The sequence below is a fragment of the Adiantum capillus-veneris genome, chromosome 29, assembly GCF_014529385.1.
Source record: "Adiantum capillus-veneris isolate H3 chromosome 29, ASM1452938v2, whole genome shotgun sequence".
Taxonomy (NCBI): Eukaryota; Viridiplantae; Streptophyta; class Polypodiopsida; order Polypodiales; family Pteridaceae; genus Adiantum; species Adiantum capillus-veneris.
The window spans coordinates 108,562,554-108,589,407 of record NC_140959.1 but is presented as its reverse complement, the minus strand read 5'-3'; the positions used below and the strand labels follow the sequence as shown (position 1 = coordinate 108,589,407).

The window sequence follows — 26,854 nt, the reverse complement described above, 5'->3', positions numbered from 1 at the left end:
TTTTTGCTGAGGCAAGAGCCTCTCTGAGCAGGAACAGGAGTAGCTAACTGCTACTTCAAAAGAAGGCACAGGTGAGGGTGATAACTTCACCGTACAGGTGTTTTTTCAGCGCTGGCTATGCACTGAATTTGGACTGTTTTTCAGCCATACGAATGCCAGAACCATTGGGAACAGTGTCTCACTGTTAGAGGACAGTTTAGGGATTGTTTAGGGCTGAAAATAGGGCAAAAACCAGTAAATACAGCGTGCTGAATTTACTGGTTTTGGGCAGAAATCAGAGGGTTTATGTCAGTGGAAGCGATTTCTAGCAGGGGAGTCGGTTTCGGGCAAGTTTTGGGGTTGTTATGTTGTCGAAATTTTGCCAGAACAGGTGGTATCTAGCTGGATACAGGTAAAGAATTCCGAGGACTCTTCTTGTAATTTACCCTCTTAAAGAATAAAGAAATACCGAAAGGGGTGCCAATTTTGGGGCCTACAGGTTGTCGGCGTGTGCTCGGAGCATTCTAGCTTCCGAGCCGTGTGTGCTTAAGTGTTAATTCCCGACGCAGGTTACCTTTGCAAAGTTCTCTGTGTGTGTGTCTAAAGTAAAGTAAAGAATTTCGGGTGAGAGCCAAAGCCTAACGCCCCACGGGCCGGTTTCATAACCTCACCTTACAGGTGCATTTTCAACGTTGGTTATGCGCTGTTTTTGGATTGTTTTGCAGCCGTATGAATGCCAGAAGCGTTGGGAACAATGCCCCATTGTTAGAGGACAGTTCCGAGACTACTTAAGGCTGAAAATAGGGTAAAAACCAGTAAATACAGCGAGCTGTAATTGCTGTTTTTGGGCTGATAACAGAGGGTTTATGTCGTTGGAAGTGAGTTCTAACAGGGGGATTTGTCAAGGGCGAGTTTTGGGGCCGTTATGTTGCCGACATTTTGCTAGAACATGTGTGATCCAGTCGGATACAGGTGAAGATCCCCAGGACTCTAGTTTTGTAACTTTACCCTCTAAAGGAATAAAGAAATACCGAAAGGTGCGCCAGTTTTTGGGCCCTACAGGTTGTCGGCGTCTGCTCGAAGCATTCTAGCTTCCGAGCCGTTTGTGCTTTGAAGTGTTAATTCTCGTTACAGGTTCCTTCTGTAAAGTTTCTGTGTGTGTGTTTTGGGTGAAAGCCAAAGTCTGCCACCCTACAGGCCGGTTTCATGGTTACATCACCGGGACAGAATCACTTTTTCCTCAAGAAGTGAGCCTCGGTTGGTCGACAAAGGGAAGGACATTATGGAAGAGGGTTCCTCTTTGAAGAACAGGTAGGAAATTCCTACAGTGTTTGAGGTTGGCGAGAGTTCACGGCCACCTTGGTCTGTACCTCCTGTTGATGTGAATGTTCCCCTAGTGCAGGGCTTTATGACTGGGCAACTTGAAGATGATGCGTTCAGGACTCAGTTAGTTGCCGCTGTGAACGTGTTTTCCCGATTGGTGCAGAACCCAAGGTTTATGGAGTTTTTGTAAGCGCCACCAGTGCCACAACAATCAAGGCAACTCACTCAGCCCGTGGAGCCTATTGAGGCTCAAGCCCAAGTACTTCATGCGTCTCAGTAGGAGAGGGAGCACTTGCATGTTGCAGAGTTAGGGGCTCCAAAACAGGTTCCTTCCGTCCATGAACAGGTGGTTAGGACGCCTATTCTACAGGCTTTGCCAGTTCAGCGCGCCACCTTTCCAAGCCCGCATGTTGCATTATAGGGACAGGGAACCAGTTTTCAGACAATGCATCAGGTTTTTCTACCACCCACGGTACATCCTAGGTATTTTGGGGGTGGATATGTGTTCCAAAGTATGGCGGGTTATGCGCCTGGAAACCAACATTATATGCTAGGAATAGTGTTTGGGGTATGCAAGGCATGATGCCAAACCCCATGTATGGTAGCATCCGCATGCAGCAAGGCTTTCAGAGCAACCAGGGCAAGTTTGGGGTGCCACAGGGTAATTTTGGCATGGCTGGTTTTCCTAGACAGCAGCCAGATATGGCACCTATGACGCAAAATGTCAATGGCCAAGACGCGTCGATGATCCCTATCACAGTGCCGATGTTGCAAGCAATTCCCTATGAAAATTTGGGGGCACTGGAGAAACCAAAAGCATACAGAGAAGGTGGTGCAACTGTTAAGTTTAAAACTTTCAACAGCTTTGAGGATAAGACGAAGGCTCTCACTTTCCTCCAGTAGTTTGATACAACGTATGCAGGGGGGAATTTTACAGAGGCCTCTAAGGTCAGGAAAGCTGCCACCTTCTTGAAAGGCAGTGCGCTTACATGGTGGATGACCCTCTTGATGCAAGGACAGGCACCCGCCACATGGGTATACTTCAAGCTAATGTTTGCATCTGCGTGGCTGTCAAATGAATCTGAAGCCGACGTCAGGATGAATTGGCACCAACTCATTGCGGCTACTTGCAAGAGCATACAGGAGTAGAATCGAAGGTTTTGTAAATCATTGCTCTCAGTAACCTCCTACAGATTCTGCCATTGACAGAGCAGATATAGAAGTATTGTTGTGGGTTGCCTAAAGGGCTTTGAGATTACTGTACAAAGAACAGAGTGGCTACCCTCACCCAGCTTATGGAAGTTGCCAACATGGAAGTTGCAATCACTGGTGTTGCCTTGTTGAAGGGAGAAGACAATGGATTTCCGGGCAACATAAAAGGGGGGCAGCAAAAGAAAAATCCAGCAAAGAAGCCCTTTGCAAAAGCGACTCCTAAAGCGTCACATGGGTCAGAAAAGGACAACAAGAATAAGGACTCAGCCAGGAGTTTTGGAGCGCAGGCAAAGAAGCCAAAAAGGAAGCCTTTTGTGCGCAAGTCGCTCGAGGAAAAGAAGGTCTTGATGGCTGAAAATAAATGCTTTATATGCGAGCAGCCTGGTCACTTTGCTGCAGATTGTCCACAAAGGAAAAGGCCAGCTGATTCGGATGATAAAGAAGATAAGAAAGGGAAGAAGCCTAAGCCCACAACAGGTTTGGTGCCAGATATGGTGGGTGACAGGCCAAACACAGATAAAGTCAGAGATCAGACGACACTCATCTTCTTTGATCCGGGTGCCAAAGAAAACTTTATCTCACGAGAGTTAGCTATGAAGCTGGGCATCAGAGCTGAAGAGATGGGGTACACGACAGAGGCAGGGTTGGCATGTGCCTGGCCACTCAGAGTGTGTTACTGCCATCATTGGAAAGCTGTGGCTGCATATTCAGTCGTATGTGACCAGAAGAATTCTATATCATGCCATTGAAGGGTGTGATGCGTTACTGGGAATTCCGTGGATGTTCCGAACACATGGCGTGCTTGATGTCTGCGACAAGACGATCACCCTTCAAAATAGGGACAAAACTCATGTTTTGGATGTAAAGCTCAAAGGGGAGTCTGTCCCTATTGTATCTGCTTCGGCTATCACTTCTGTAATTAAAAATCATCTTTCTATGTACTTGATCTTTGCACGTGATGTTTCAGATAATTGCCAGTCAAATTCATGTGTGTTAGATAAAGAACGGTCAACATTTTTGCGAGAGTTTAGTGACTGTTTTTCCGATTCATTATTGTCTCAATTGCCGCTGGAGAGCCCTGAGGACCATGCGATAGATTTGGTGCCAGGGTGAAGCCCACCAAACAGACCTCCCTACAGGGTTAGTGCGGCGCAACAGAAAGAGATTATGGGCCAGGTAGAGGAGCTTTTAGAGAAGGGACTAATTTAGCCTAGTTCGTCACCTTTCTGTTCCCTAGTGCTTTTAGTGCAAAAGAAGGATGGCTCTTGGCGCTATGTATTCATTACCGTGCGTTGAACAAGAATACCATCAAGAATAGGTTTCCTATCCCAACGATTGATGATATTCTTGACCGTTTAGAGGATGCTGCAATTTTCAGCAGGATAGACCTTAAAAGTGGGTACCATCAGAGTACCATCAGATTCGTATAAGGCCAGAGGATGTGCACAAGGCTGTGTTTAGAACGACATTTGGTCTTTATGAGTTCTCAGTGATGCCATTTGGTCTTACAAATGCTCCTGCAAACGTTCAATAGAATGATGGACCGGATTTTTCGTTCGTATCAGAAGTTTGTTGGGACATTCTTTGACGACATGATAGTCTACTCGAAGAATGAAGAGGAGCATAGACATCGGTTGACCATTGTGCTCGAAGAGTTGCGTAGTCACAGGTTACTTGTCAATCCTAAGAAAAGTGAATTCTTCTTGGAAGAGATCCACTTTCTTGGCCACATAGTGTCAAAGGATGGTGTCCTAATGGACTCCGCAAAGGTTGAAGCTATTAAGACATGGCCAGACTTAGAGACTGTGCACGATGTTCGAAGCTTCTTGGGATTGTGTTCATACTATAGAAGGTTTATCAAGAATTTTGCTGAGATAGCTTCACCTCTTCACGCTTTGCAATAGAAAGAGGTCACTTTCAGATGGACCCAAAGAGAGATTTCAGCTTTTAGTCTCTTAAAGGAAAAGTTGACTTCATATCCTGTGATTGTTTTACCAGATCTCAGGAAGTCTTTTGTGGTCCAGTGTGATGCGTGTGGCAATAGCATCGGAGCAGTGCTAATGCAAGATGGTCGGGTAGTAGCTTATGAGAGCAGAATCTTGCAAGGGCCAGAAAAGACTATGCAAACCTATGATCATCGGACCTTGCGATACTTCTTGACACAGTCAAAGCTATCCGAAAAGCATATGTGATGGGCAAACATTCTTTCTATGTTCCACTTCCAGATTATGCATGTGGAAGGCAAGAAGAATATTGTGGTTGATGCGTTATCAAGGAAGCCACAAATTTCAGCTGTGTCAATTCTTTATCATCATGAGCTGGATGACATGAAGGAACAATATGCTACTGATGAAGATTTTGCAAGGTGTTTTAAACAGTTGCAAGAGGGGCAACATCATGAGCACTACCTCCTCAAAGACGGTTTTATGATCATGCATGGCAGACTTTGTGTTACTCAGCCATTGTGACATACGTGTCCCACCGTATGCAAGGCATCTTGGAATTGATGCTACAGTTAAAGCTGTGGAGACATTCTTTTATTGGCCTACTTTGAGGAGAGATGTGGATGCCTTTGTGCGAGCATGCTTGCTTTGCCAAAAGGTCAAGTTTGACAAGCAAAAGGCACCAGGGTTGTTACAGCCACTGCCGATTTTGGATAAGCCATGGGAAAGCATTGCTACGGACTTTATCTTTGATCTTCCAAGAATGCCAACAGCGAATGATGGTATATGGACCATTATTTGCAGTTTCCGCAAACAGGCCCATTTTATCCCTGTTAGGAAGAAGATAAAATCTGGATTCTGATTAGATGGCACGGTTATTTATGTACAATGTATTAAAGTACCATTGTATGCCACAATCGATTGTGAGTGATCGTGATCCTCGCATGAAAAGTTTTTTTTGGAGAGGATTGTTTGAGAACATGGGCACTACGCTCAAGTTCTCGTCTTCATTTCATCCACAAAATGATGGACATTAAGAAGAGGCTAATTCTACTGTCTTGGATCTGTTGAAATGCTATGTGTCAGATAATAAGAGGAAGTGGGAACAATGTTTGCCTATGCTTGAGTATGCGTACAACAATACGGTGCATTCGTCCACAAGCTAGGCACCTTTTGAAATTGTTGAAGGTGCAAAAAGGTTCCTCCCATTTTACATACAAAGGACAAGATCTTTGAGGCAGATCGAAATATTGAAAACATGGATGAAATGTATAAGAAGATTAAGCTTGCCTTGGAGAAGACTCAGGCAAAGCAGAAAAGGGCTGCTGATCGTCACCGTCGTGAATTACTGTTTTTACTTGGTGATTGGATACTTTTACGGTTTGAAAAGGCAAGGTTAAAGAAGATGAAGGGCAAGGAAAGGTTATTTCCGAAGCTCAATATGCGTTACTATGGGTCTTTTCAAGTGCTTGATAAGATCAACGATGTTGTTTACAGCCTGAAATTGCCTGACGCGGTCAAGGGACAGGTTGCAAGACGCTATTTGGTGAAGTTCAAGAACTATCCACCTATGGATGCAAAGTGGATGAAAGAGCATGACCTGTTAGAGTCACCAAATGTATTGCAGCTTTACCTTGAGGCCTTTGGGTTACAACCTACGTATGCCCCAACACAACGTGTGCAAAGGAGGGGTAATGATAGAGCTAGCACATCAAATGTACATATGGATTCAATGTAATAGAAGTGTGTATCGTTCTTTAAATGTTAATTGTAAATGAAAAAAGTATGAAGTTCTCATTAAGTCATTTGTATCTATGTCTTATCATCTTTCTTGTGGATACATGCGATGATAAAAGAGTGCTAACAACATAAGATCATCAATGGCATGTATTTATGGTATGCAATCGAGGGCGTTTGCGATTTCAAGAGGGGGGTATGTCACGAGGACGTGGCAACTGCTAACCTTAGTTGTTGGTTTCTTTCCGATGATTTTCGTTTAATTTTTGAGACCCTCTTTTTGAAGTTGCAAATGTCCGGACATTGCATGGCCAGTGTGAAACGGTAGTTTCACCCGCAGACAGGAACTTGGTTGGCACTAGAATTCGAGTAGTAAAAGGGTGTCTAGGCTCAGTTCAAAGTCATTAAGGTCCCCTCGCTACACTTAATAAGTTACTGGATACTAAGAAACTAACTCAATGGAGGCACAGTGCCAAGGTGGGATCATCAAGAGAAAATCACCCGAGAACTGGGCTACATTGCATTTTTGGACGTGGTCCCAATGGTGAAAGACGGTCAGATGATTAGTGAGAGTCCAATGGAAGCATCTCCTAAAATTTAGGAAACTGCTATTTTGGGCCATGAAATCTGTTTGCGTCATTAGCTTCAGAATGACAAGAGGTACATTTTATTACTCTGCCGCTAAGTCAATTGAGCAACCGGTTGAGATATTTTTAGACCAGAAGGTACCAAACAGAAAAACCATGCATGAGTGCCACTGGGCACATTTTTGGGCATTTTCCACCTTGAGAGAGAGAGAGAACCGTTGAAATAAACGTGGGGCTGCATTTTTCATCCGCATGGTGGATTGTTGTAGGTGCCAAAGCTATTGTGTGTAAGCTTCCCTCTCATGGTTTCTTTGTGTGTTAAAGCTCAAAGTAAAGTTTCGGGTGAAAGACAAAGTCTACCGCTCTACGGGCCGGTTTCAAAAACCCGCTTCCAAACATAGTGGTACTGTACCTCAATGTGCTTTGTCCGAGCGTGAAAGATAGGGTTCTTGGAAATAGCAATGCAACTCTGATTGTCGCACAAAAGACGAGTCGTAGCAGTCCTGGGGAAAACACAACTCTCCCAGTAATCTTGTAACAGACTTGGACACTCCAAGTCGAGAATCTACAACGACACCACAAATAATCACTTCAAACAGTTCACAGTTCACAATTGATTCGACACTGGCCCAGCGGAGTTGCGTGCCTAGAGATATTGGCCCCAAAGACTGGCACCCCTTTCGGTATTTCTTTTTTTATTAATCTGTGTTCAAAGTACAAGAGTGGAGGCAGGCGCTCACTCTCACTCTGCGTCCAGATGCTGTGAGTTGTGAGAGGCCTTCTTGCTTATTTAAAGATTACAAGGGATGCTAAAAGTAGAGCCCAAAAGCTGAAAATCAAAAGCTCTTCAGAAAAATAAAGCAACACTATTTTCTCTCTCTCACAAGCCTTCTTTCTTAAATAAAGCAGAGCTTTTAGCTCTCTCTCTCTTGCCCTCTCTCTTCCAATTGCGGAGCCAACCCAAAAAGCAAAAAATTGCCGCAAATGAGTCTGCTTTTCTTGCTGCCGTGATTTCCGTTGCAGAACGCGGGCGTCCGTATAGCTTGGCCACGTTGCAGAATTTCCGTGAATTGCGGGGACTGTCGTACAGCAGCCACGTCAGCATTTTCAACTTGTCTGCTTCCCTGGGGTCCATGCAGGTGTGTGTGTACACAGGCAGGCTAGCAGTCCAGCCACGTCACCAGTTTGTGACGTACCCCCCTCTTGAAAGCATTGTAATCGCCCTCGATTACGCCTGCAAAACAAACAGAAGCCATAAACTGCCTTAGCAGACACTGACTGTTAGTACCGACGCACTAGGAACACACATCTAGCACATGTGCCAATCGACAGTCAGATCACATGACATCACACACGACATCACAGGACATCACTAGACATCAGAGGACATCACATGGCAAATCACTTTGAACATTCGTTCGGATCTTAGACCATGATTTATCGGCAATGCAGTTAGCAATCGCATCTAGATCCAGTGAGGAGCTCATAGATGCCCGATTGACGAACCCCTATTGCAACCATGTCTATTCGAGATCATTCAGACCAAAATGCTGCAGTCATTTCTTCTATCAGTTCCTGCTCTTAAAAGCAAGTCAAGAACAAATCAGTTTCATATTTTTTCGGAATTCCATTTCATAAAGTCATACAACAGAATACTGTCAGCCCTCAGTATTCCTGAAGCTCAAAGAGACATCAGTGACTCTAGTATTCAAACATCAAGGCATCTGTTGACAAAGGAGCGGAGTAATTCCCCTCTTATGCAACCCACTGCACCAGATCTCCGGCCAAGCTGAATTCGGGGTTCCATTTGGAGTAGACTATGCTAAACCAAAAGCTTCAAGGTAAAGGTTCACAATCTGAGGAGTATCTACTAGGTCCTTCTCCTCCATCCACTTCGCATCCAATGCAGGATAGTTCTTGAATTTAACCAAGAACCGCCTTCTTACTTTACCCTTATTCTTTCTCTCCTTATGTGCCAAAATCTGTTCAAGAACAAGGATCTCCTCGTTTTCTTCCACTTCGGGTTGCTCATCAGGCTCCCCATCTTTGGGCACATCACCTTTAAAAGGTTTCAAGAGACTCACATGAAATGCATTGTGAATCCTCCAAGTGTCAGGCAGTTGTAGTTGGAAGGAGCCATCATTGATCTTTTCGGAGATCTGGAAGGGTCCGTAGTATCTCATACTAAGCTTTGGAAAAAGCTTCTCCTTTCCCTTCTTCTTTCTCAGGCGTGCCTTCTCAAAACGTAAGAGCACCCAATCATCCTCCTCCAATTTCAAATTGCGACGATGGCGGTCTGTTGTCTTTTTCTGTCTTTCCTGAGATTTCTGCAAAGCCTCGCAGACCTTGGCAAAATCCGTGTCTAAGTCGCGCGTGTACTCATCAGCTTCAAAAATCTTAATTTTCATGCTTAGGAAGGGTGGAACCTTCACAGCACCTTCAATAATCTCAAATGGCACCTTCCCTGTTGAAGAATGGATCGTGTTGTTGTAGGCAAATTCCACCAAAGGTAGATACTTTTCCCAGTGAGTCTTCTGATCCGAGATATAAGAGTTCAATAAATCTAAAACCAATGAATTAGCAATGTCAGATTGCCCATCAGTCTGCGGGTGGAAAGATGACGAGAACTGCAACCGCGTGCCAATGTTCTCCCAAATTTCCTTCCAAAACAAACTCGTAAATTTGGGGTCCCTGTCGGAGACAATCGTCTCCGGCATTGTCACGTGACACATCCAACCCCATGTGTCCGTGGACAAGCTACAGCATGATCAGGGTTCAGTTCAGTCAAGTCAGTCTAGAATAGGAAGTGACCTGGCACTTTTTCTGAGTCTCTTCGCAGACCGTGCATGTCCAGACACTTAGTGTAGATGCATATCCTCTGGTTGCACACAGCATGATCATAAGCATTCCCATTAGAATCTATCAGAATCCTTCAGGGGAATTTTCGAGTGCATTTAGCCTATTTTCCCTATTTTTGACATTTTTCACTTACTATTTTTAAGTGACTTTTGTCTGAAAGTAGGTAGGGCAAATTGAGTAAGTTTGTATAGAAGCAAACCTAGACTAGCACTAATTGGTAGAAGAGGCAGCAGAAGCACCATTGCTCAACAGGCAACTTCTCAGCAAGAACCCTTGGTGGCGTTTTTCCTCCAAGCAAGAACTCAGATTCCCTAGCGTTTTCCCTAGCAAGCACTATCGCCATACAACTTCAGCCCTTGGTGTTTTCAGCAACCTCCCATCGCCATAGCCTCTCCCCTTGCTAGCGTTTTTCATCCAGATGGCGTAGCAAGACAACCTCAGCCCTGGCGGTTTTCCAAGATCCCCAAATCGCCCCCTTTTTGCTGGCGTTTTCAGCAGATAGAGCACCAAGAGGTCTCAGCTTTTGACCACCTAAAGACCAACAGAATTCAGCCATTAAGACCAGCCATATCAGCGTTTTTAGGAGCAGAAATTCAGCAATAAAGACCAGCAGCAAATCAGCGTTTTCTCTTGTGTTTTCAGCCGCAGCAGATTTCAGCCATTTGTGTTTTTCGACAGCAGATAGAAAGCAGCAGATTCCAGCCCTTAAATCGGTCTCGCCATCCCCATCGTCGTCATCGATCTAGCCTAGACTTGCATCAGTCACATGCATCCACTTTGTACGAGTTTGTGCAATCAATAGTAGACCACTCTCGCCGACGAGAGTGGGGCCTTCGGAGGAGGGTTTTACAACGTCTCTGGTGTCGTATTTCTCTTCTCTCTCTATCTCTCAGTCTCATACACTTGCACGCATAGTGTCCATTCACTTTGTTTATGATCATTGCACTCTCTCATTAAGAACGGAAGTCTCTGCCTTCCATAAGAACAAAAGGAACCTTGAGCACAGTTCGGAGCACTCATCTTGAGAAAGAACAACATTCATTACGCTGCACCTTATAGGCATGCCATGTAATCTGAAAATCTGGGCCACAAACAGTCTCGCTAAGCGATCTGGCTTGACTATTTTCTTTATTGGAATGAAATGAGCCTGCTTGCTAAATTTGTCAATAACAGTCCAGATACCATCGTGACCACTCTGTGTTCTCGGGAGATCAAAAATGAAATCCATTGCAATACTTTCCCAGGGGCGGGTGGGTATGGGCAAAGGTTGTAACAATCCTTGTGCTTTATGCCTATCAAACTTGACCTTCTGGCATACCAAGCAACTACGCACAAACTCGTCCACATCCGTCTTGAGTCACGGCCAAAAGAAGTATCTCTCTACCCCTTTCATGGTGGTAGCAATGCCGCGGTGATCCGTAAAAGGCGGACAGTGTCATTCAGTCATAACCTTTTCCCTCAACGGCTGTGTAACGCACTACGTGGTTTTCCTCATCAAGTAGCCATCCCGAATGGAATATCCCGCTGCTGTCTCCCCATTCCGTATCCGTGTGAAAACGTCTACAAAATCTGTATCCGTGGCATACTGATCGACCATATCCTCGAAGCTCCTATGATGTATCGCGGAAATAGCCAGAACCAACGGCTTCCGAGACAAAGCATCTGCCACCAAATTCTTCTGTCCCTAAGTGAAACTGTGACAGGATGTTCGCCCACCGTATCTGCTTTTCCAACAGCTGCTTCTGTGACAAGAAGTAGCGTAAACTCTGATGATCTGTGAAGACAGTAAAATCCGCTCCGAGTAGGTAGTGCCCCCACTGAGTAAGAGCATGGATAACCGCCAAAAGCTCTTTCTCATAAATGTGTGCTGTCAATTCCGGCCTTGAGAACAATCGGCTCTCGTAAGCAATGACATGGCCTTCTTGCATTAAGACCGTACCCAGACTATGACTACAAGCATCACAATATACTTCAAATGACTTTTGCAAGTCCGGCAAAGTCAAAACTGGTCCCGTAGTCAATTTCTCTTTCAATGTCTGAAAGGCAATCACCTCTGTGGGTCCCCACGAGAAAGGGACTCCTTTCTGTGTCAAGATATGCAAAGCGGAAGCAACCTCTGCAAACTTTTGAATGAACCGACTGTAGTACGAACACAATCCCAAGAAGCTTCTAACTTCATGGACATTCTTCAAATCGGGCCAATCACGGATAGTCTCTATCTTGGCCGGATCCATCTGCACTCCTGCCTGCTGACACAATGTGTCCCAAAAAGTGTAATCTGGTAGGAAAAATTTACTTTTCTTCGCATTAATCACTAACTTGTGATCTCGTAATGCCTGAAAGACTTGAAGCAGATGATCTCTATGTTTTGCCTCATCCTTGGAGAAAACAATGATATCGTCAAAGAAAGTGTCAACAAATAGTCTGTACTCTCGAAAAATCCTGTCCATCATCCGGTTAAATGTCGCAGGAGCATCGGTTAGGCCAAACGGCATCACCAAAAACTCAAATAACCCAAAAGTCGTCCGGAAAGCTGTCTTGTAGACGTCTCCCAGCGAGATTCCGATCTGATGATATTCACTCTTCAAATCAATCGTCCTAAAATACGAGGATCCCTGTAATCTGTCGAGTATATCATCGATCCTAGGAATCGGAAATCTGTTCTTGATGGTGATTTTGTTGAGAGCTCTATAATCGATGCATATTCTCCGAGATCCGTCTTTCTTCAATACCAACAACACAGGAGAGCAGTACGGTGAAGTACTAGGCTGGACAAGACCCTTTTCCAAGAGGTCTTTCACTTGGTTCATAATCTCTTCGTTCTGAGCTCGGCTCACACGGTAAGGTGGCCGGTTCGGTGGTGTGCTTCCACGTATCAGATCAATAGTATGATCTTCAGGATGAGCGGGTGGTAACTCGCCTGGCAGGCCCTCTAAGAAGCAATCGGCATGAGCGTGGAGAAAATCTTGGCGTTCTCTATCTAGTTTAGACATATTTGTCCTATCCGCATTGCTCAACTCTTTCAAAAAGATCGAGTAAACAAACAGACTGGATTTCATTAATTTAGAAATGGCTGAAGCCGATACAATAGGGACATACCCGCCCTTAAGTTTTACACCGACTACAATGGTTTTGCCCTTCTCTGTGGTCAATGTCGCTTTCCTCACCCGATAGTCGACCACGGCGTTGTTCTTGTGGTACCAGGGAATTCCCAAGAGGATATCACAACCTTCCAAAGGCATTATGTAAAAGTCCTCATGCCCCAAATACCCCTGACAATGCAACCGAAGTTTGCCAATGACAGGTGTAATGGCTACGTCCCTGCCGGGTGCCGCTAGAACTGCCTCTGTAAGTGGTCCCATCCAATCGGGAGTGATCTCGAGCCGCGCCGCCAATTCCGGTGAAATGAAGTTGCCCTTGGCTCCTCCATCAAAGAAGATCAGGGCTTCTTGGTCTTTCACTTTGCCCCAAGCTCGACAAAGTTCTGTACTCGTCCATCGTGCTGGGATCAGTACCCATGCAATCTGGAACCAGTCTTGTTTTCATCTTGCCTTTTCTTCCACGGTCCTCAGCTGCTCTCAAACTCTTAGGCCTTTCGTTGTCCTTGTCGTTTTGTTCTTTCTGTGCCTTTTTAGGGCACTTCACAGAGATATGTCCAGTTTCCCCGCATCCAAAGCACTTCCCCTCCTTTATGTAGCGAGCCCTCTCTTGAGGAGTAAGCTTGGGTCGTGCATCCTTGTCTTTCTGTTCTGGGTTGCTCTTTCTCTTTCTACTTTCATTTTTCGAAGTCTGTTCGGCTCTTTGCATCATGATCTCACCTGTGGGGTAGGTCAGACTGCCAGAGTGAATGGCAAAACCCCGTTTCGCATGACTCATCAACTTCTGAATGGAAGCTGACTTTTGTTTCAAGCAGTGATCTCGGATCTCTGTAGGTAGACCCAAGGTAAACCGCTCAATGTGTTCCTTGAACGAGATCTTCTTAAATGAAGAGGCGGGTAGAAAAGAGCTCCAGAATCTCTCGCAATAAGTGTCCACTGTATCCTTCTTGGTCATCCGAAGATGGTTCCAAGCAGTTCGTATCTCGCGTTCATACTCTCGAGTCAGCCAAGAAGAAATAAAAAGCCTTTTGAATTTCAGCCATTTCACTGGCGCTGTCTTGTTTAATAGAAGCGTGGACCACCAAGTTCGAGCATTCCCCTTGAAGTAATAGGCAACTCTCCGAATCTTAGAGTGCTCTGAGTAACGCCCTCTAGAGAAAGCGATGTCAAACTGTTGTATAAAAGACAAAGCCTTCGAAGCATCTCTATAACGAGAAAAAGTGTCAAATTTTATTGACTGTCCACCTTCTTTAAACTCTCGGACTTTCTTGCTTTTGTCTTCCAGAAAGTCATACTGGTTGGCTTTATAAAAATTCTTCTTCTTTGCATAAAAGATGTTGTCATCAGAGTCCGAACTATCTGAAGAAGAGTCCTCTGTACAACTGTCAACCACGGGGCGAGATTTAGGCTTCTTTGCCTTTTTCTTGCCCTTCCCGAAGCTTTGCTTTTTGCTTCGCTTTTTGCCTTTTCTGTCTTCTTCGCTCGAGTCAGAAGAGCTAGAAGAACTGGCAGAAGAAGAAGAAGAAGAAGAAGAAGAAGAAGAAGAAGAAGAATTGGGTACTCCTTCAAATTGAACACGCTTCTTCTGCTTTCTTGCCTTTTCAAATGGAGACTGACGACCCAAATAACCTGGGAAGTCAGTGCCTTTCTTCTGCGTTTTGTCGTGCTTTTGGGCTTTGTTCGGCGCATCAAAAAGCTGAGCAATTCGTGCATCAACCACCTCTTCTAATTCTTGCTCTGTGTACATCCTGGGCGTAGGAGGTTTCTTGAGAGCCAGTTTGAGGGGAGGTCTCGCTCATATATTTTGCAAACTTTGGGTCCTTCGCAAAATTGAGCATCATTTTTGTTGTGTCGCCGATCAGTCGTTGATGCTTCATCTCTTCGAGCTCCGCCTGAGTAGGCCGCGGTGGGCCATACTCCTCGCGTGAATCTTCGTTGTGATCTCTTCCCGCATCGCCGGATGCAGAGGAAGTTGACTGATCTTTGCCTGAAGCCATAGGTGCTGTAAAAAGGGATCGGATTTTCCGTAGAAGAGAAATCGGCCGTGCTCTGATACCACTGTAACAGACTTGGACACTCCAAGTCGAGAATCTACAACGACACCACAAATAATCACTTCAAACAGTTCACAGTTCACAATTGATTCGACACTGGCCCGGCGGAGTTGCGTGCCTAGAGATATTGGCCCCAAAGACTGGCGCCCCTTTCTGTATTTCTTTTTTTATTAATCTGTGTTCAAAGTACAAGAGTGGAGGCAGGCGCTCACTCTCACTCTGCGTCCAGATGCTGTGAGTTGTGAGAGGCCTTCTTGCTTATTTAAAGATTACAAGGGATGCTAAAAGTAGAGCCCAAAAGTTGAAAATCAAAAGCTCTTCAGAAAAATAAAGCAAGGCTATTTTCTCTCGCTCACAAGCCTTCTTTCTTAAGTAAAGCAGAGCTTTTAGCTCTCTCTCTCTCTCTCTCTCTCTCTCTCTCTCTCTCTCTCTCTCTCTCTCTCTCTCTTCCAATTGCGTAGTCAGCCCAAAAAGCAGAAACGGCCGCAAATGAGCCTGCTTTTCTTGCTGCCGTGATTTCCGTCGCAAAACGCGGGCGTCCGTATAGCCTGGCCACGTGGCAGAATTTCCGTGAATTGCGGGGACTACCGTACAACAGCCACGTCAGCATTTCTGCCTTGTCTGCTTCCTCGGGGTCCATGCAGGTGTGTGTACACAGGCAGCCAACAGTCCAGCCACGTCACCATTTGAGTGACAAATCTCCGTAGCCATATGGCCTCGCAAGCAGCATATCAAGCTGCTCTGTACTCCGCCTCTGTGGAAGATAGCGCAACGGTGGGTTGCCGCTTACTGCTCCATGAAATGTCCCCTGAGCAGAGTGTAAAAACTACTCTTGTAGTAGAGCGTCGAGTTTCTGGATTTCTTGCCCAATCTGAATCGCACCAACCAAGTAAGTTGCAACCCTTGGAGTGACCATAGAATAACCATGGTCCAAGTGCCACTGATGTACGGAAAAGTACGTTGGGCACACTGCCAATGTCGCTGAGGAGGTCGGGTGTTGAAGAAACTGAGGATAGAAACTGTGTAACAGATGTTTTGTCGGGAAAAAGTCACCCATACGAGGCAGCTAACAACATTCGTGTACTGCTCCAAGTCAATCCGTGGGGAAGGATCGTGAAGCAATATGTTCTCCCCGAGCTGAAGAGGAGTGCCAATCGGTCTGTAGCTTGTCATCTGGAATCTCTCCAGGATAGCCTTCGCATACTTCCGTTGAGAAAAGAAGATGCCATCTAGTGTCTGAAAGATCTCGAATCCAAGAAAATAATGAAGAAGCCCAAGATTAGTCATCTCGAAACGTGTCTCCATAGCTTTCATGATCGACTTGATCTCGCTAGTCCATGAGCCTGTGAAAATGAGATCGTCTACATAGACAATTACTATCGCAACCAAAGAGCCATCAAAAACAACATAAAAGTTGGAATCTGATGAGGTACGCCGTAACCCCAGCTTCATAAGAAACTGGTCAAGTGTGAGGTACCACTGTCGTCTAGCCTGCTTCAGTCCATACAATGCTTTCCACAACCGATAGACCCAATCCTCCTTGCCTGGTATACGAAACCTAGGAGGTTACTCCACATAAACTTCTTTATCCAAATCTCCATTCAGAAAAGCACTTTTGACATCCATTTGGAAGATAGGCCAACCAAAGTTGGCTGTGAGAGAAAACACAAAGGTCTTGTCAAAGTCCACGCTTGGTCGCTATGTGAAACCCCGAGCAACAAGTCTCGCCTTGTGTTTGTCGAGGGAACCATTGGTCTTCTACTTTGTCTTGAAAATCCATTTCGTAGAAATCACCTTCCGCTTGTTGGGCCTGGGAACCAAAGTCCAGATTTTATTCTGCTCGATAGCGTCCAGCTCTGTCTGCATGGCACGCTTCCAGCAATCATGCTGGAGTGCTTCCTCCATTGAGGAAGGCTCAACTGGTGAAGCCTGAATCTGGGACACGAGTGCAAAGTTCATGAACTCTGCGCTGTCATAAAATTGCCTCTCCTTGAGGCGTGCAGAACGTGGAGGTTGTCCAGGGTTTGGCGAGTCTGGTAACTTTGTGACTCGAGAGGAAGAAACCGTAGAGTAGAGCCAACTAGGTACTAACTTCTCCTTTCAAGGTGGGACCGCCTCCACCGGAGGAGAACCATCATCCACATCAGAATCGGAATCTGACATGGCATGATTGGGTGAAGTAACTGGCTGCGGTGTAGAGGGTACAAGGACAGGGATAGGGGTAGGACCAGATGTTGGAGGTGGACGAGGAGGAGGTAGGGAAGATATAGGCTTGGACATACATCAGCCCAAGACTTGTATGAGAGAGAGAGAGAGAGAGAGAGAGAGAGAGAGAGAGAGAGAGAGAGAGAGAGATCCAACTAATTGCATTAAATCCTAGGCAGACATTGTGTTGGGTAGTTTATCATGGATCAGGTTTCCATTGATGCTAGCCAGTTTCATGCCGTCTCAACATCCTCTGTAAATATGCTGAAAGCAGGTAATTTCTAAACGTTAGTTGATTGTGGTTTTGCATAATAACCTCCTCTGTAAATATGCTGAAAGCAGGTAATTTCTAAACGTTAGTTGATTGTGGTTTTGCATAATAACGTGTATGAGTAGGTTTTGAATGGGTAGAAATTGCCTTCTAATTTAAAAGGGGTTTACCACCTATATCATTGATAATTGCTGTTTTTTTTTTGTCAGAGTCGGGCCAGATCAGATAGCAAATTGATTTGCTTAGTGTATGTTCGACTGACCTATTGCTGTGTTTTCAGTCCACTTTTGATATGTGTTTAAAATTGCAAGGTTCATGCAACATGAGCTCAAGATCCTTGGAGTTGCTTATCTTTACCTTTCCTTAAAAAGGCTGTGTGAGTAGGAGTCAAAAGGTAAGTCTCAGGGGACAAGGAAGAGATTGGAACCAGATTAGTAAGGTCACCATATGTACCTATCATATAGCAAGAGCTGTTTCCATTTTCTTTTGTAGACAGCCTATTTTAATGGTCAACCCAAATTATTGGTGAATGAGCATATTGGCTAAGCTTCTCTTCCTTCCAAAATCCTAACCTGGTCGGTGCTCTGCCTGCCTCAATCATGACCCTCTCCCCTTGTAGAGGTTCAGCCAGATCTCTTTTAAAAGATGCTCCCTAGATCCTTCAATCATAGCTTCTCCTAGCCCTTATGCATGAGAAATTTGAAGTGCATGAAAGCGCTATAGGAAATGAGCATTGCTTGTAGTTTTTTTTTTTTTTCCGAGAAAAAGATCCTTCTATTAGTTGATGAAAACTGCCCATAGGGCTACATCCACCTCTGCAGGAGAGGGCTACAACAAGCATGATGGGGAGACTCTCCCAATGAAAAAACAGCATATATACAATGAGGCTAAATCAAGAGATGGGAGGAGGGAAGAGCCACACAGGTGGACAGTAGTGCCATCTGAGCACCCCCTGGACTATGGTGTAGAAAGGCTCCAGAGTCGAAGGAAAGCCTTGCGGCGCTCCCGCATGCGGTCGGAGCTGCCCTGTAGTCCCTCAAGCTGTCCTCTGAGAGTATGGATCAGCTCTAGCCAAAAGTCACGAATAGTCTCTGCTGGTGGCACAGGGCGAGCCTCAAAGATGCGGAAACAGCGGGCCCGCTAGATGAACCAGAGAGCTAGGCCGCTGATGAGCTCCCAACACTCCTCTCTCTCACTGCACCACTCCTGTGGAGTAAGATCTGTAGCAGGCTGGAGTGTAGGTCGCCCCCCCTGCATCACTATCATCCTACTGGTGGAAGATAGCTCAAACTGAAGTGCCGGGCCCGTGAGGGTGGACCAAGCCGTTGCCCCCCAAGTGTACTGACGAGCCGTGGAGAGGGCAGGCATCAGCCGAAGAACTCGTAGCCACACCTGCTGGGCCGAAGGGCAGTCCCAAAGACAGTGACGCTGACTCTCCACCAACTGGTCACAAGCTGCACATGCGGCCGAGAGACCACTATGCTGTGTGCAACCAACCACTGGAACAAAGTGACGCGCCTCGGCTGTCTGGAGTCCCACAGCCTCTGCCAAAAAGCTGCCAAGAACTCGACTGTGAGGCCCTCCTCCTGCCAATGACGTGCTGCAGCGGGGCAGGCCTCTCTCTGTGCTGCAAGTATATGACGTCCAAGCCGAACAGTGTAATGAAAAAAGGGGACTCCTGGGCGGTCTGCAGAAGAGAAGGGGTCCCTCCATAGCCACTCACCAGGATCCCACTGTACTCGTGCCAGTGGACAACACTCCCAAGCCCATAGCCTCCAGTGTCCTGTCTCAAGAGCTGTTGGGTCAGGGTTGATGACGCAAGTCCTCCCACAGATGCCCACAACTCGGATCCTCTGGAAACAACACTCTGCTACCTGCGGGGCCTCTACTGCAACTCGTTGTAAACGTCCCCCACCCTGAAGCTCAAAGAACAGGGCTGGGACAGTCTTTGAGCAAGCCCTGATTGAAATGAGAACCTCCAGTTGTGTGAAGGCTCCCATCCGCCGGGGTGCTACTGGCTCGAGAGGCGTGAGCCACTCAGCTGGAACTGACTCTGAGATGTCCTGACACATGCTCTGCACCCCTCTCATGCCCTGTAGCTGGACAGCGTGCACCTCCTCTGACAAACCTGTGAACGCTAGCCAGTCACCTAGAGAGCGCGCTGGACCTGCTGCCATGGGACCCCAAGAAACATGAGGCCGACTCCCAACCAAGTGGCCTCTCTGAGTGCTAACCATGGGGTTCCAGATGAGGGGCTGCCGTAGGCGCTCCTCCGTGCACGTCGGTTGTCTCTGCTCTAGGCCACGCCGTAAGAGCTCCCAAGATCGAAGCAAACTCACAGCGAATCGGTCCTCCAGTCTCCTGCTCAAACCAACTCGGCGCAACTCTGTAAAGATCCATCTGGTCGAAGGTTGCCAAGGGCCTCCTGACTGAGGCACCCTGGCACGAAGCCTCTGCAGCAAGAACTCCTTCCAGGGCTCCTCGCCTAGAAGAAGTCCTCTAACGACGAACTTCCCAAGAAGGGCTCTGCTCTGTTGTGCTGGATCAATGATCCCAAGCCCTCCGTGAGAACAAGGAAGTGTGATGACCGACCAAGCCACCTTGGCTCAGGAAATCTGAGTGTCGCGACCTGACCGAAGGAAGTTCCTGATCAGCCTCTGTACCTGGCTGATACAAGAACTCGAGAAGATCCAGCAAGAGGTGATGTACCACACAGTCGCCAACAACACCTGGTTGGCAACTACTACTCTACCAGCTAGCGAAAGTCTTGCTGAGCTCCAATGTAACAGCTTTCTCCTGATGGACAGGAGAAGAGGAGCAATCTGCTGCTCGGGGGACAAGTCCAAACCAACCTGACAACCCAAGTACCGAACTGCAGTCCCTGGAGGAATCCACCTGAAACCCTCTCCTGGCATCCAATCTGGCATAGGAGCACTGCCAACCGAGAAAGCCACCGTCTTTCTCCAGTTGATCAGTGCGCCCGATGCACAGCAGAAGGTCTCCAAAGCCTGCTCACATCTGTGTAAATTGGCCTCCTGGCCCTCTAAGTACAAGGCTGAGTCGTCGGCAAACTCAGCGTCCAGAAGCTCATCTCCCCGTATGGGGAGTGCTAAGCCCCTCAGACCAACCTGCTGTGACACCAAAAATCTGCTCATCGCCTCCGCATAGAACAAAAAGAGAAAGGGGGCAAGAGGACAACCCTGTCTAACCGATCGTGTAAGCATGAAGCGCTCACCTCTACCTCCTGCCAAAAGCACCTGACTGTGAGCCTGTCTGTACAAAGCTGACACCCCTCTGATCCAAGCATCTGAGAAGCCTATCCTGCGTAGCGTGCCCTCTAGAAAGTCCCAGTCAACTCTGACGTATGCCTTCTCAAAATCGAGAAGAAGAATCACAAGGTCCTCTCCACGGAGTCGTGCCAGGGCAGAAGCCTCCCAGAAAGTGAAGATGTTGTCAAGGATACTGCGTTCCTTGACAAAACCTGTCTGAGTCCCATGTATAAGGCTCTCCAAAAGTGGATGAATCCTCAAACTCAGAGCCTTGGCAAGAATTTTGTAGGCTGTGTTGAGGATGGTGATGGGGCGCCATTGTCGAATCTCATCCAAGGAGCCACCCTCCTTTGGAATGAGGTAAATCAGGCCCTCACTCATGCTATCCGGCATGACTCCTGTGTGCAGAATGTACTGAAAGGCACTACAAAGATCTGGGCCAAGCAGGTCCCAATACTCCAAGAAAAAGCTGGGAGTCAGCCCATCCTCACCTGGACAGCTACCACGAGGGAGGGCCCTAAGAGCCGTGTGCAGCTCCTCAAGATGAAGAGGTATCTCTAGCCTCTAGCGCATCTCCTCAGTCACAAGACAAGGCATCTGTGCCCAAACCTGCTCCCTGCATGCATCCTGTCTCTCTGACTGGGGCTCAACCGACAGTAACTCACGGTAAAAGTCAGTAGCAACTGCACGCATATCCTCGGGCTCACAAACAATTGACCCATCGGGTCTCCTCAACTGATTGACCTTGGCATGCGAGTGCCGAGGTCGCACTGTCTCAAAAAAAACACCTGTCACTCTGTCACCCACCTGAGTCCACTGAGATGCCTGTCGGTGAAAGGCAAACTCATGGCGCCTCTCCTCTGTGCAAGCAAGCTCCTGTCGAGGCTGCTGTAACTGCTCCTCCAACCATGGACTGTCTGGGAGCTGCTCCTGCATCCTCTGTAGTGAAGCAATGCCTCGTCTGAGACGCTGCTCCTCCTCTCTCGCTGCAGCCCGACGAGCCAGAGACTCCTGGAGAAAAAAGTGGCTAAGCTGAGCTAGGAATAAGGCCACTCTGTCTGCAGGTGGAGCCTGGCTGTCCATGCCCTCTGTCCAGAGAGCCTCTACCCTCTCTCTGAGTGCTGAGTCCAACAAGACCCGGTCTGGGATGTGAAGCATCGTGCTCCCACTCCTCTGCCTGTCTGCCACTGTGAGGATCACTGGTGCATGGTCCGAGAAGGATGTCCCTGCCAGGATGCTCACTGATCCCCCCAAGTCATTGAAGTGGTCACTAGTGTAGAAGCGATCTATGCGCGATAGATTCACTCCTCCCACTCTGCGGTCCGATCTAGAGAAGGCAAGACTGTCTGGAGGCCTCACAAAGCCAGACTGCTGCCATGTATCCGAGATCCTCAAAGTCATACATAACCTCTCCCAAGCTGCTAACTCGACTCCATGCACAGTAGCATGGCTGCCTCCGATCCTGTCAGAAGGTTCCTCCAACATGTTGAAGTCCCCCCCTACACACCAATGGTCAACCTGTGGCAAAGACTCAACAATCTGTGACCAAAACTCTGCACGAGCACTCGCCACATTGGGCGCATAGATGTTCAGGAAGCCCACAAGGCCACCCTAAACCTGCATAGTAATCCACTGAGCCCTGCCTGGCACAATAATCCCTCTGCCCACAATGGCCTGCTGCAATGAGTCCGCAATAGTCATACATACCCCACCCTGGATGCCTCCAGGTCCAAAAGCAGCTGACCAAAAAGTATCATAGCGTCCACGCAAAATCTGACCACATCGCCGAATGCGGCTCTCAGACAAATGGTGCTCCTGAAGCATAAGGAGGTCAATCTCTCCTCCCACAAGGCAACGCTGAAGCTCCTGACGCAATCAGCCCCGCTGTCGCTGAAACTGGGGCCCACCTAGTCCCTGCACGTTCCACGAGACGATCCTCATGGGGAGCGAGAGAGAACAAATGTTGCCGCAGCAGCACGACGGGCAATCTTCGAGGCTGGCTTGGATGGGGAGTAATCCGCATCCGAGCGTCCTCTAGATAGGCGAGACTGCAGTGAGTGCCTGGTCCAAGCCCAAGCAGAGCGAGCTGTGCGTAAAGCAACCTCCTCTATCCAGGAGTCCTCATGAATGTATACATAGCAAGGCAAACACTGCGTATCAGCAAAAAAGTACACCACAATGTGCCTACATCCTGCTGAGTCTGGGGGTGTCACCGCAAACTTGGCCAGTGGCCACAAAGTTTGCAGCAAATCTGTAACGCCAAGTTCTCCCATGTGGTGAGAGAACTCGAGAACCTGTGTATGCAGCCATCCCACCACTGAGTCGAGGGACCACTCTGTCTCGGTCCTGCCACAGAGGGGGAAGGAGAAACCAACTGCTGAGTCTCAAGGCCTCTGTCCCCCTAGCGGCGAGGAACAGAGCGTGGAGCTGGAGGAGGGGGAGAAGAGAGGTGGAGGAGGGGGAGGGGGGAGGAGGGCGAGAAGGAGCTGGGGGGGGGGGGGGGCGGAGGAGAAGAGAAGCGGGGTGGGGCGACAGAGACAGGGGAGCGAGGTGGGGAGCGGGCGGGAGCAGAGGGCGGGGGAGGGGGGGAAGAGGAGGAGGAGGGGGGGAAATCGGAGGGTGGGGCGGCTGGCGAGGGTGAAGCGGAGGTGGAGGCTGGCGTAGGGCGCTCCTCCTGCTCCAGAGGACCAAAGCGGTTCCCCGTGGGAACCCACTGCTGCTGCGTAGGCACCTGAGGGCCACTCTGAGTGCCAGGCTGTCGTTGTGGCCCCTGGCGTCGACAGCCACGGGCCTGTTGCCACCCCTCCTCCGCTGCAGCCCCAGGCTCGGAGGGTGGCTCTGAATCTGTGCGTTGTGTCGCTGCCTGTGGCTGTGGCTGCGGCCCAGCCTTGGCAGGCTGGGGCTAAGGCTGAGGTGCGGGTCGTGGTCTCCTCCGTGGACAGGCCTTTGCTAGGTGGCCCATCTGTCTGCAAATGAAGCACTGGTTCGGGAGACCCGAGTACTCCACACTCTGTCTAAACCAACCCCCACTCACCCAAGGCAGAAGGATGACCTTCGGGAGCGTGTGGGTATCTCTGACCAAAACTCGAACTGAAGGGATGCCAGCTGCCAAGGCAGCTACTGATGCTGCCGTACGAGGTGTCTCCAGGACAGTCCCGATGGCGGAGCCAATCCTGGAGAGAAGTGGTAGGTACTCCCTCCGTAAACCCGGAAAGCAGACTGAGATGGGGATGTCTGCCTCCTCTACTAGCACATCCGAAGTCGGGTCAAAACCATGTTGCCACTGTCGAAAGTGGGCGCGTGATGCTCGGATGGCCAGTGGAGTCATAGCTATGACCTTGGAGGCCATCTCGGAAGTCTCGAACTCAATCTGGTAGTACCCCCGTCCGAGAATCTGGACATCCAAGATCTTGCCCACCTCTGCGAGAAGGCGGGCCTGGAGAAGGTCTCGCAGCTCTCCTCTGCTAGGACGGGTGTCGAGAACCTTGCAGATGACAGAAGTCGCCTGCAAGTGTTCTACCTCTGCGGCAAGGCTCGCTTGCTCTGTCGGCGAAAGAGCAAGTCGAATGGTGGGCTCAACGGGGTCGGGCGAGGGGGCTTCAGGCGAGTCCCTCTGTGGCGGAGCTGGAGCCTCCATCTGTGTCTACTGCTGAGTCAAAGAAGCGGGCGGTGAAGAAAATCTGCAAACGAGTACGCCAAGCACTTGTCCGAAGAAGAAGTGCTGCGGAGCCACGTGCAGAAGACCTTCGGGAGCGAAGAGGACCGGGGGGGGGGGGGGGGGGGGGGGGGAGAAAAGGCCAGGGAATGGGGGGCAGCGGGTGGGCTTGGGGGGCAGCTAGGGCAGCGGGCAGCAGAGGGGAATGGTGGCGTGCAGGGCTGGGCTGGGGAGGCAGCGCGAGGGCAGTGGGGGCAGCGCGAGGGCGCGGGGGCTGGAGGCAGCACGAGGGCGAGGGGGCAGCGCGGGAGCTGGAGGCAGCGCGAGGGCGAGAGGGAGGGGGGGTGAGGGGCAGAGATGGCGCAACAGCAGGGGGGGGGGGGAGCGTGCAGCAGCAGCGAGCTCAGGAGGATCAATATTGCTTGTAGTTACTGACCTACTATTGGTATATTTTAAAAACAACAAAGAATAGACTCATTGATTTATTTTTTCCTTGTGCACTAGAAAGCTTGCAGCATTCGGACTCTGGCAAGAAAGATAAAGTAAAAGAAAAGCTCACCTCAGATGCTTTGGGCAACAATACAATCTGTCCCTTTGCAACTGGTGTCTCACGTCCTTTGTGTCTACGTGGGTGTTGTCTTGCTTAAAAAACCACTATCCTAACATGTACACATAGTAGATCATAGCACACTTGTAGGAATGGACCCATACAAGGGTAAACATCTTTATGACTACATGGTGCTTTGTCATTATTTTCTCTATGCCCCTAATGTTGTAGAGGAGTATCTACCCCCTATAACGCAAGCTTCAAAGAATGGACGGAGACGAGAGAAGGGATCCTTACAATTACGAGGTACTTAATTGAAGCCTGCAAAATGCCTCATCACAATTTTTTTATTTTTATTTTTTTGCATGGAAAAGATCTTTCTATGATCCTCATCCTCATCCCAAGCCTCATCCTCAGCAACGAAGCATGAAGTCCAAATATCACTCGGCATGCTAATCGGAAGAGGCTCCATAACATCATCAGTGCTCTGTGCAATAGCCTCCTGAATCACCTGCAACTCAAGCAAGCCTCAAGTTGGTGTGTATGTAGACAAGCTTCTCGGTATGAGCAGGAAGTAGCCTATTTTTTCTCTTGGTGTGCATGAGAGAGAAGGTGCTCCAATTTCTCTCACATGGAGAGGCACGTCCCTTGAGGAAGCACCTTAAGTGTAAGAGTCTGCAATGTGGGCGTGCAAGCCCCAAAAGTCTCCCACCATTTTACACCCTCTTGCATTCTCTTTGGATCCTTTGCAACAATAGGATGAGCAAATCACTTTCTTTCAGTGAGGAAAGTGTCCAACTCATCAATGAGGGTACCTTGCATGGTCAAATCACCCTTGGTATACCTGTCCAAAAATGTCATCAACCCGTCATGAACCTCACTATCATTAAATTGCCCTCTTCCTCGCCATACAGGATGCAACAAGTATCCCACAGCATGCAATGGTGTGTGCATCATATTCCATCTATCAACGCATAGGTCCTTGATCTCTTGCATCCTTGCCACATCAATACCTTGCATGTTTTGAATTTGCTCAACCATGCGATTCGTAAGCTCATACACAAGCCCCATGGTGGCTTCTTCCCTATCAACCAAACGAAGTATCTTCAAGATGGGAGCACAAATCTTCAAAATCAACTTGGCCTCTTGCCAAAAGGATGCATTAAACACAATGTCCGAGACCACTGTGGCCTTTGCAGTCCTGGATGCCTTCATTTTCACAAATTTTGCATCAATCATAAGCCTACGCACACCTTGCATACATCTCTTATCCACAAGACTAGCCAACATGATGAAGTAGTAGGCAAATCGAGTGGCCAACGGCTTCAACAATTCCTTCTTGCTAAGCATTCGAAATAATGCCAAGACAGTGGACTTCCTTGTGACAAATGTGACAACCTTTGTTGCATCTTCAAGAATTTTTGCAATCCAAGGGAGCTTCCCAATATCCTCAAACAAGAGGTCCAAGCAATGGCATGCACATCTTGTGAAAAAAATGTGTTTCCATTTCTCTTCCACCATTTGCCCAGCCCCAACACAATTAGTTGCATTGTCCATGCATACCTGCATAACATTGGAGGGTCCTATCCCAATAATCACATCCTTAAGCTGCTTGAAAATAAATTCTGATGTCTTTGTCTCCCCAGATGTGTCCATAGATTTCAAAAACACAGAACCATGTATAGAGCATGCAAGAAAGTTAATGATAGTCCTGCATCTAGTGTCAGACCATCCATCAAAATTGTGCATCCATGTTTCTTGCATTTCTCGCGCACACCCATGATCTCATGACCAATGCATTTGACCTCATCATTTAAGTCTATGGTGCGCAAAGCATTGTATGTGGGAGGCACATAAGATGGGCCAACTTGTCCAATTGCCTTGACCATTTCCCAAAAGAAAGGGCTCCGCACTTTCCATTCAGGAATGTCCTCTGCATAAAACAACTTGCGCAAGGCTTGATCTGCTTGCTTGCGTGCTTGCAAGCTAAATGCACTTGCCAAAGGCCCTTGTGCAACCTTCCTCTTCTTGCTTGAGGACCCCACATTTGATTTGGAAGCCGACGTCCTATTGGCACTTACATGTGCACTCCCTGATGCATGTGTACTCATTGAG

The 26,854-nt window shown here is 48.0% G+C and overlaps 1 protein-coding gene across 3 annotated transcripts in view; it reads left to right on the top strand.

The window, feature by feature from the left end:
* LOC147419725 (uncharacterized) overlaps positions 1-26,854 on the top strand; it is a 93,691-nt gene that overhangs the window by 51,466 nt on the left and 15,371 nt on the right. The window contains exon 2 of one of the 3 annotated variants that reach the window (XM_086505500.1): positions 17,177-17,271. In XM_086505500.1, the coding sequence (XP_086361626.1) occupies positions 17,199-17,271 (73 nt within the window). In that variant the 5' untranslated portion in view covers positions 17,177-17,198. Of the gene's footprint in view, positions 1-17,172; positions 17,272-26,854 lie in introns of all 3 variants that reach the window. The other 2 variants (XM_086505501.1, XM_086505499.1) reach the window with 2 other exon arrangements.